Source organism: Chiloscyllium plagiosum, chromosome 15, assembly GCF_004010195.1.
Source record: "Chiloscyllium plagiosum isolate BGI_BamShark_2017 chromosome 15, ASM401019v2, whole genome shotgun sequence".
NCBI lineage: Eukaryota > Metazoa > Chordata > Chondrichthyes > Orectolobiformes > Hemiscylliidae > Chiloscyllium > Chiloscyllium plagiosum.
Window position 1 is genome coordinate 65861282 of NC_057724.1, and position 10363 is coordinate 65871644.

General features: G+C 42.6%; 1 protein-coding gene across 4 annotated transcripts in view; it reads left to right on the plus strand.

Annotated features, from left to right (window-relative positions):
• The window catches only part of LOC122557406 (septin-6), an 82621-nt gene that overhangs the window by 60837 nt on the left and 11421 nt on the right, over window positions 1–10363 (plus strand). For all 4 annotated transcript variants that reach the window (XM_043705086.1, XM_043705087.1, XM_043705084.1 and 1 more), the window contains exons 6-8: window positions 6343–6439; window positions 9085–9253; window positions 10167–10299. In XM_043705086.1, the coding sequence (XP_043561021.1) occupies window positions 6343–6439; window positions 9085–9253; window positions 10167–10299 (399 nt within the window). The remainder of the gene's footprint in view (window positions 1–6342; window positions 6440–9084; window positions 9254–10166; window positions 10300–10363) is intronic.

Consider the following 10363-nt stretch of genomic DNA (forward strand, 5'->3'; position numbering starts at 1 on the left):
AATCGGATTCCTGTTAGTGTGGCGTTGATGATCCGGTGTGTTTTCTCTATTTCTGTGTTTTTAATGATTACAAAGGTGTCATCAACATATCTGACCGAGTTTGTGGTAAGACTGTTTGTTCGAACCTTTGCATTACTGCTTCTGCTATGAGTCCAGAGATCAGTGAGCCCATGGGTGTTCCATTATAGGGCAAGCCAAACAAAGAACGCCAGGGAATTCCTAGAAGCATGGCACTCATCCACAAACTCCATCAACAAACACATTGACCTGGACCCAATATACCGGCCACTACAGCAGACAGCTGAAACTGACAACCGGAAGCGGCAGGGACAGGCCACTATAAATGCCAGAGGAAACACCACAGAAGCGCTTCACAGGAGGCTCCCAAGCACTGAGGATGTCACCTAGACAGGGGACGAAACGTTTGCAACAAAAATTTCCAGCTCAGCGAACAGAACCACAACATTCACCAAAGATCTTTAGACAGTGCCTTCCAAACCCACTTCCAAATGGACAGACAACAGCAGCATATACATGACTGTGCCAGGACCTGCAAATTCCTCTCCAAGCCACTCTGCATCCTCACTGAGAAATATTGATGCCCATTCATTGTCACTAGGTCAAAATCCTAGAATTCTCTTCCTAAGGCCATTATGGGTCAACCTACTTGGACTGCAGGGGTTCAAGAAGGCAGCTAACCACCATCACCTCAAGGGCAACAAGGGACATGCTATAAATTCTGGTTCAGACAGTGACACCCACATCCCATGGATAAATAAAACAAAATTACCCTGAGGTCTATACTTCAGGTTACATTTAAAAACACAGACTAAGACCAGGGGTTGGGCAAGTAACTTGTTCTACTGCCAAATTATTGCTCTGACATTTTTTTTCTTACAAGCCATTATTGCTGCTGTTTTTTTAATCTCTGACTTTTCTTCATCACTGTCCTTTATTCCACACAGTGGACTGTATCTGTGACCTTTTGGGGCTGCATGACCAGATTCTTGACCGTGTGAATATTTTTTCTCCCTGGAGCTTTGTCCTTTCACCTACAGTTTAATTATTCACGTACCTTGTGCAAAAGCTAAAGTCCAGCAACTTGTGACTCCCCCAACATTATGAAACTTACACAGTTGGCAGATTTCTGATTTGTTTCATAAACACTTTGTAGTTTGTTTGTGTTTGCAAAGTTCACTCTTAATTAATAACTAAAAATGTTGATAGAAACATAGGAGAAACCTCGCAGGTCTGGCAAAACTTCTGAAGAAGAATCATATCAGACTCAAAACTGTAACTCTGTTTCTGTCTCCACTGCTGCCAGACTACTGCGTTTCTCCTGCATTTTCTGTGTTTCAGATTTTTAACATCGCAATATCCTGCTTTTATTTTGAGGAAAAAAATGCAGATTTTGTTGGCTAGTTTTGAACAGGAAGTTACTGCTAAAATGATATTCTACAGTAAACTCTCCCCTTTGGAATAGATTAGATTACGTACAGTGTGGAAACAGGCTCTTCGGCCCAACAAGTCCACACCGACCCTCTGAAGAGCAACCCACCCAGACCCATTCCTCTATACATAACACTACAGGCAATTTAGCACGGCCAATTCACCTGACCTGCACATTTTTGGACTGTGGGAGGAAACCGGAGGAAACCCACGCAGACACTGGAAAACATGCAAACTCCACACTGACAGTTGCCTGAGGCAGGAATTGAACCCGGGTCTCTGGCGCTGTGAGGCAGCAGTGCTAGCTACCGTGCCGCTCAATGTAAATAAGTGTGAAGTCATCCATTTTGATTGGGGTAACAGTAAAAATAATTATTACTTGAATGGTTAAAAAGTTGCAGCATGCTGCTGTGCAGAGGGATCTGGGTATCCTTGAGCATGAATCACAGAAGGTTGATCTGTAGATACAACAAGTAATTAAGGTGGCAAATGGAATTTTGTCCTTCATTGCTAAAGGGATTGCATTTAAAAGCAGAGAGGTTATGTTGTAGCTGGACAAGGTGCTGGTGAGGCCACACCTGGAGTACTGTGTGTAGTTTTGGTCTCCTTTTCTTGAAAAAGAATGTACTGGCACTAAAGAGGGCGCAGAGGAGGTTCATTAGGTTGATTCTGGAGTCGACGGGGTTGGTTTATGAGGAGAGACTGAGTACGTTGGGTTGAGATTCATTGGAAGTCAGAAGAATTAGGGGGTATCTTATAGAAACATCTCAAATTATGAAGGGAATAGATAAGGTAGAAGTAGAGAGGATGTTTCCACTGGTAGGTGAAGCTAGGACAAGAGGGCATAGCCTCAAGATTAAAGGGAGCAGATTTAGGGCTGAATTGAGAAGCAACTTCTTCACCCAGCGGGCTGTGAATCTATGGAATTCCTTGCCCAGTGAAATAGTTGACGCTACTTCAGTAAATGTCTTTAAGGGAGATTTTTTTTAACAACAAACGAATTAAGGATCCAGTGAGAGGGTGGGTAAGTGGATCTAAGTCCACGCAAAGATCAGCCATGATCTAATTGAATGGCGGAGCTTGAAGGGCCGAATGGCCTACTCCTGCTCCTAGTTCCTATGTTCTTAAACCATTGGGCTTTCTGGGTCCAGTTCTTCTGTGAGTTAACTTCCTGAACAGAACTTAATAGCTAATAGCATTTAGCCTGCCAAGGCTGTTAGTGAACATAGTGGTATATAGTAACATTGAAAGAAGTTGCTAACTGGCAAAGGGTAAGGTGGCCATAATCCTACCAGATCACATAGCTGCATTCTCCTTAGAGAGAGAGACCACTGGTAGTGGTTTAACCGAAGGGTCACCCTGCCTCAAGTGAGGGGAGAGGTTGAGAAAGTTATCCTTGGTAACTTCAGCTGCTGTGGGAATTGAACCCGTGCTGTTGGCATCACTCTGCATCACAAACTAACCATCAAGCCAACTGAGCTAACCGACTCCCTGTTTTGGCACAAAGGAGTGGAAATCACTCTTGTCAACAATTGGATGAATGCTTATTATTAGGTACCACTGCCTGCTATTTGTATAACCTGCTATCCAAAAGGAATACTCAGTTGTTAATTGAACCAGGCTGGCTGAGATGCCAGCCTGCAGTCATCTCATCCAGTTCAGGGGCTTGTACATTGGGCATGGCGATGGATAAAAGTAAATATGAGGTCATTGTAAAAACCTCAGGGGAGTGAGCCATGAAGCAATAATAACCCTGGCACTAAGAACAGGGAGAACCATAAATCAATAGCTCAGCGATTTTCTGGATGCCTCAATTCTGTGTATTTCAGGGACCTTCTGCCTGAGGTAAATCTGCTGGTTGCACCTCATTGTTAACACATTGGTGGTTGTGCACCTGCTCGAGTTATGCAGTATGTCGATTGTGTGTTTTGCCCTAGGCCTTTGCAATTTGAACTGCAATATTAATTTGCCTGCTTTGCATTTCTCCAGCCCACCCTCCCCAGGCAATGTGTGTCTGTTAACCTTCCAATCTGATATTAGGAGAATGTAATAGTTGCAACTTATAACAGACTCCAATTGTTGTACATGATGTTTTTTTTTTGTTTCTCTTTCCTGCTTTTTCTGTCTCTTTCCTCTCTTCCCCTTCAACTCACCTGTTTCTCCCTCTTCATCTCAGGATCTGTCTGGAATTTTGCCACCATAGACTTTTTATATTCTGTTTGACATCTCCCATCTTCATTGATGGTAAAGCCTTCTTGATGCACGTTATGATTATTGGGAGAGGAAATTCTTGAATGGTAAAGATGTAATAAGGAAGTCCAAATCTGCTGCCATTTTAATTCCGTGCTTGTGCCTGCTGTGTTTACTTTATGTTTATGAGCACTGACATTTCATTGGAGCATGAAGGAACACAGCTGTTCCTCGTCTCAAAGCGCAATGCAACGCTGTGGTCCCTACCGTGCCTGCAAAATCAGTCAAATGTGCCCTCGAGTGACAAAATTGATGTGTGTCTGATGTTTGAGCTGGGCTCTAACCTCACAAATAGGGTGAATGTGTTCACTATGATACCACATTAGCAATGTAAAAATAACACGCTGTACAAACTAGGTGCCACTGCTATTGTTTAATTTCAAATTGTGTATAATTTAGCTGCATGCTGCAATTGCAAGGAGTTTGTGCTTTGAAGCCCTTAACATTGCAAAACGTTTAATGCATCTAAGATGTAACAACTGAAAATTGCTACTTTGTGATTATCCCACTCTGATAATTCCTTCATGCTTAGTAACCATAAACCTTTGAAACTGGCTGAGCAAGTTGTGAAAGCTGTTTGTTCTTTTAATTCTTTCATGGGGTGCGGGCATTGTTGGCAGAACCTGCATTTGTTGCCCATCCCCTATTTGTCCTTGAGTATGTGGTGAGGTGCATAGGATCATTCATTTTAGAAGCAGAAGTAAACAGTACAAATACAAGAAAGTTATTATTTTTCTTTATAAATAGTTGATATGGCCTCTGTTGAAATATTGTCAATTTCTGGGCAACACAAAATTGGGAAAATACCGTAGGAGTCTTTACCAAAATCAGACAAGCAATGAGGAACATCAGTTATATGGAGCGATTACACATTTGGAATTGCTGTCTTTTAAGGGCAAAAGGTCATTGTGAACATATCCATTAAATCTCCCAGTGATGAGTGATTTCAGTGGAGTAGGAGAGAAGAAGCTTGCATTGGCAGGTGAGTCAGTAACCATGGTGAGATGAGAATTCTTTAATTCTGCAGCGTATGATCTGGAAGGCACTGTCTGAAAGTGAGGGTGAAACAGATTCAGAAATAACTTTTAAAAGGAACTGGTTGCATACTAAAAGGTGAAAAATTGCAGGACTTTGAGGAAAGAATGGGGCAGTGGAACTAATTGGATAACTCTCCTTTCGGCTTATATTATTTAATATCAAGGCCTATATGCTACGATTGAGATGGGAGGAGCACACAGTTTTTCTCTAGCCCCCCTGCTCCACAGGTCACAATGTCAATTCAGTTGTTTTACTCAGTCCTGATATAATCAGTCACATCTACTCTCTTCATTAGACATAGAATATTCAGATCCTTTTGACCAGGCTTCTTTGATTAAACACACTTTTGTTTTATTATAAAACAAAACTTATTCCACAAAGAAAGAGATTGCATTTTCATGTGAAAATACAGTATACGCACCTCATAATTGGGTGAATGTGTTCCTTACAATATCACATCAGCAATGTAAAAATAATACTGTACAAACTGGGTGCTGTGACTACAGCATAAGGCCTCTGTTATTGTTTAATTTCAGATTGTATAATTTAGCTGTATACTGCAATCGCATGTTAAAGGGGAAAATTAATTTATCTCTGCAGAGATTTACTTTGGGGACAAAACACTTTTGGCCATTAATGATTAATTCTTGAAGGAAACCAAAAAGACATTATGTTGAATGTTCCAATAGCCATCAGTCTGGTGCTCTGCCATATGTGGGCACGACACTAGACATGTAGTTATCTCTAGGTGAACGTCCCCAAAACAATATAAAGAAATCCTCCAGACACTCTTTGACAGGACAGTCAGGTTTCACAATAAGGCTGCATCAGGAAGGTCGAGTTGAGCTGAGCAATCTGTTGTTCAGACCTTTTTTTAAAAACAAGTACACTTGTGGGGCGTGGACGTCACTGGCTGAGCCATCATTTATTGCATGTCCTTGGTCACCCTGGGGAAGGTGGTGGTGAGCTGTCTTTTTGAACCACTCTAGTCCATCTACTGTGGATAGATTCACAATGCTGTAAGGGAGGGAATTACTAGATGTTGACCCAATGACACTGGAAAAAAAAAGCTGTGTATTACTAAGTCTCTATGGTGAGTGGCTTGGAGAGGAACTTGCAGGTGGTCATATTCCATGTATTTCTTGCCCATGTCCTTTTAGATGGAAGTGGCCCTCGATAGGAAGGTTCTGCCTGAGGGTCTCTGAATTTCTGTCTGTATCATGTAGATAGTACACACTGCTTGCTGCTGCTACGCATTAATGGTGGAAAGAATGCACGTTCCCCGAACTGAAAATGTCCACTCTCCGAAAAACACCAGAGTAGCCATTAAAACCCAGTGAGGTGACCTCCAGCATTTAGCTGGAGCCATGTGATTTCCTGGAACTGCCCTTTTAAATAGTGTCCCAATGTGTCCTTTCATTGATCTTTTCAAAATGAAACTGGGGTATCTTCACCCAATTTGAAATGAATCAACTTTTCTCTGCAATCTTTCAAAACTTAAGTCTTCAAAAATATTAACTATGAAGCCTTTATAGAATAATGTACAACACAGATTCTATTGTTACCAGTACAGTTAACATACTGTTATTAAATTGTATATTTCAGGCACACTTGCCATTTGCTGTAGTTGGAAGCACAGAGGAAATAAAGATTGGGAACAAGATGATGAAGGCGCGCCAGTACCCATGGGGCACTGTGCAGGGTAAGCTGGTTTTATGGCATGCGGCCGGATTATGCCCAGCATTTAACACGTCTCTACAATGTTGCTCAAGTTTGATCAATTGCTTTAGTCTTTTTGCTATTAGCCTGTAATAAATATTGTTAGTTTTCCTAAAATGTCCAGCACAATACAGTGCAATCAAAATCCCCATTCAAAACCAAGAACCACGTGAGCCCTCCTTCCCATTCTATTTATTGTCTTCCCTATCTCTGATAAAAGGAGAGCATTTTCTGATTTCTGGCTCTAAAACTACTGTTTTTATAACAGATACTGGGAAGTTATTACACAAGATCCTGCCATATGCAGAACTTTTACTTTCAGATCCACCCACATCATCTTTGTTAATGTTATGAAAGTTATTTTACTGGTTATTTCTCCAGCTGCACTAAGATTCATGTAGTGCCTCTGAGTGTTGTTTGTATTCTGAATGTGAGATTAAAAGATTTTGGTGGTGTTCTCTCATGAGTACCGCAAATGGATCACAGAGGATTCCAACCCCTCCGCAATGCTTGGCATGCTGTCCTGGCAAACTCTTTAGTTGTTCACTAATCAGTGTAAGTAAGTGCTGAGTAAGCTGACCTCAATCTGGCTGTAAAAGTACAGCAATTGTTCTCTTGTGTTCAGGCTAATTGTCCAGCATTTCTGCTCCAGATGGTTATCTGCAGCTCTTGTTGAAAGCACCGTCGTGAGAATATTGAATAAGTGCACGGCCAGGCTGTACTCCGACTTCCCACTCACTCTGTAGGCTTGCTCGTGAAAAGTGAAGGCTTGGTTTAGATTCTGCAAAGGCACCCACTGTCCAAATCTTGTCAAAGAGGCTGGAACTTTTTTTTTTGAAAAAAGGGGGAGACTTTGAGGGAGACTGGATGGACATGTGGGCAGCACGGTGGCACAGTGGTTAGTACTGCTGCCTCACAGTGCCAGAGACCCGGGTTCAATTCCCGCCTCAGGCAACTGACTGTGTGGAGTTTGCACGTTCTCCCCGTTTCTGCGTGGGTTTCCTCCGGGTGCTTCGGTTTCCTCCCACAGTCCAAAGATGTGCAGGTCAGGTGAATTGGCCATGCTAAAAAGGGCCTGTTTCCACACTGTAATGTAATCTAATCTAATCTAGTTTTTCAGTGTGTTTGATAGTGGCCTGTTCTCATTGGGTTGCAGACTGGTTTCCGAAAGAAATCAGAACACCCCATAAGAACTAGGAGCAGGAGGAGGCAATTCAGTCCTTTGAGTCTGCTTTTTTTTGATACAATGATACAAGGCTCAACTCCACTTTCTTGCCCATTCTCCATAATCCTTCAACCAATTACTCATCAAAAATCTCTCCACTTCCTCAAATTTACTCAACATTCCAGCTGACACCATACACTGGGGTATTGAATTCCACAACTCTTTCAAAACTCTTTTGAGAGAAGTAATTTCTTTACATATATTTTAAATCTGTCTGCCTCATCCTAAATCTGTGTACTCTCATTCTACGTTGACACACAAGAGAAAACATCATTTCTGCGTCTGCTTTGTCACTCCTCTTTTAGCATCTTATGTACCTCAATTAGATCTCATCTCATTCACCTAAACTGCTCAACCTCTCTTCACAAAACAGGCCTCCTCTGAACTGCCTGCAGTGCATTTACATCCCTCCCTAATGGTAATATTGCTAGACTGTTAATCCAGAGATCCAGGTAGTGTTCTGTGGACCTGGGTTTGAATCCCACAATGGCAGATGATGGATTTTGAATTCAATAAAAATATGGAATTAAGAGTTTAATGGTGAGTGTGAAACCATTGCTGATTGTCAGGAAAAACCCATCTGGTTAACTGGTGACCTTTGAGGGAAGGAAAGTACCATCCTTAACTGGTCTGGTCTACGTGTGACTCCAGATCCACTGCAATGTGCCCTTTGGGCAATGATGGATGGGCAGTAAATGCTAGCCTGTCCAACATTGCCCTCACCCTGTGAATGTATAAACAAAAAATAAAGGGATCAAAATTGTAGGCAGTACCTCTGGTGTGGTCTCTCTAATGCCTTGTACAGTTGCAGCAATATGTCCCTACTTTTATATTCTCTTTCTTTAGCAATAAATGCCAGAATTCCATTTGTCTTCCTTCTTTGCCTGCTGTACCTGTTTTAGTTTCCTGATGGGGAGAGCATATGAAAGTGAAGCAAGAACCTCTTTTAAAAATCGCCATTGGCGTGAGCTGAGATATGCCACCCATTAGTAAGTGTCATCTGAGCAGGGTTTCAAGCCTGCTTTTCCAGTAAAAGTCAGTCAGTTGTTCTGCTTCTGGTGGTTTTGCTTTGATTTTAGTTCCCCTTTTTCTTTGTTCGCCCTACATATGACTTCAACGAGAAGTACAGGCCTGAGGGTGTGGTTATGGTTGAGTGACATTGCAAAGGTACCATCTGAGGCACACCCCACTTCAGCCCAGTTGCAGTCCACGCTGTCCAGTGAACATGAGGCACTACAGTAATGCAGTTACCTGAATTAATCGGCATGTGACACTACTTGGTTGCTGTTTTGGGATCGCTCCATGGGAAATTGTATCTAATGTTTGTTTCTTTTAAACAATTTAATGTGTTCTGTCTTGGTTTTGTTTTCTGTGAAATTCTGAAACCCTAAATCACATTGCAGTGGAAAATGAAAACCATTGCGACTTTGTAAAACTACGAGAGATGCTAATCCGAGTCAATATGGAAGATCTTCGAGAACAGACGCATACTCGTCACTATGAGCTGTACCGGCGCTGCAAGCTGGAGGAGATGGGATTCAAGGACACGGATCCTGATAATAAACCCTTCAGGTAGAGTACACAGCCATGAATCATAGAATCCTGACTGTGCGGAAGCAGACCATTCAACCCATTGAGTTCACACCAACCCTCCAAAAAGAATCCCACCCAGACCCACACGCCCATTCCCAGAACCCTGTATTTCACATGATTAATCCACCTAGCCTGCACATCCCTCGACACAGTGGGAACATTAGTGTGGCCAATCCACCTAACCTGCACATCTTTGGACTGTGAAAGGAAACCAGAGTATCTGGAGAAAACTCTCTCAGACATGGGAAGAAAGGCAAGTGTTTGTGTGCAGTTTGCACAGACGGTGAAATTGAGCCTGGGTCCCTGGCACTGTGAGGCAGCATTGCTAACCACTGAATGACTGTGCTACCTTTCATAGAATCCCTGCAGTGTGGAAGCAGGCCATTTGGCTCAAAGGGTCCAGACCAACCCTCCAAAGAGCCACCTCCTTAACCTATCCCTGTCACCCTGCATTTAATTGGGGTATTTGTAATATCACCCACATCAATGAGACTACATGCAGTCTCCCATGTACTACTTCAGTGAAAGTAATTGATTTGATTGCTAGAAATTGAAATAGTTTTCAAGAATTTTGTTTACTGGCTGCGGATATCCCTGGTGAGGCCAGCACCTGATGCCAATATTGGTTGTCCTGGTGAAGGTGGTGATGAGTTACCACTTGAATCACTGCAGTCTTTGGGTTGTTGGACACTTGGTGCTGTTAGGAAGGAAGTTCCAGTGTTTTCTTCTCATGGCAATGAAAACGTGTAGTTCAAAGTCAGGATGTTGTGTGGCTTCCAAGGGAACTTGTTCTTCTCCCCATCCATATGCAGGGGTAAAGCTGGCATTTCGACAGCATTAGTTGAGCACTGCAAACTGTTAGTGTCTGTTAAGTCATAATCTCCCTTTGCAGCTTGCAGGAAACATATGAGGCAAAGAGAAATGAGTTTCTCGGGGAGCTGCAGAAGAAAGAAGAAGAGATGAGACAGATGTTTGTCATGAGAGTGAAGGAGAAGGAGTCAGAACTGAAAGAAGCGGAGAAAGAGGTAAAGTTCCTTAGTCCTCTCTCTTCCCCCCCCCCCCCCCCCCCCCCCCCCCCCCCCCTCGCCC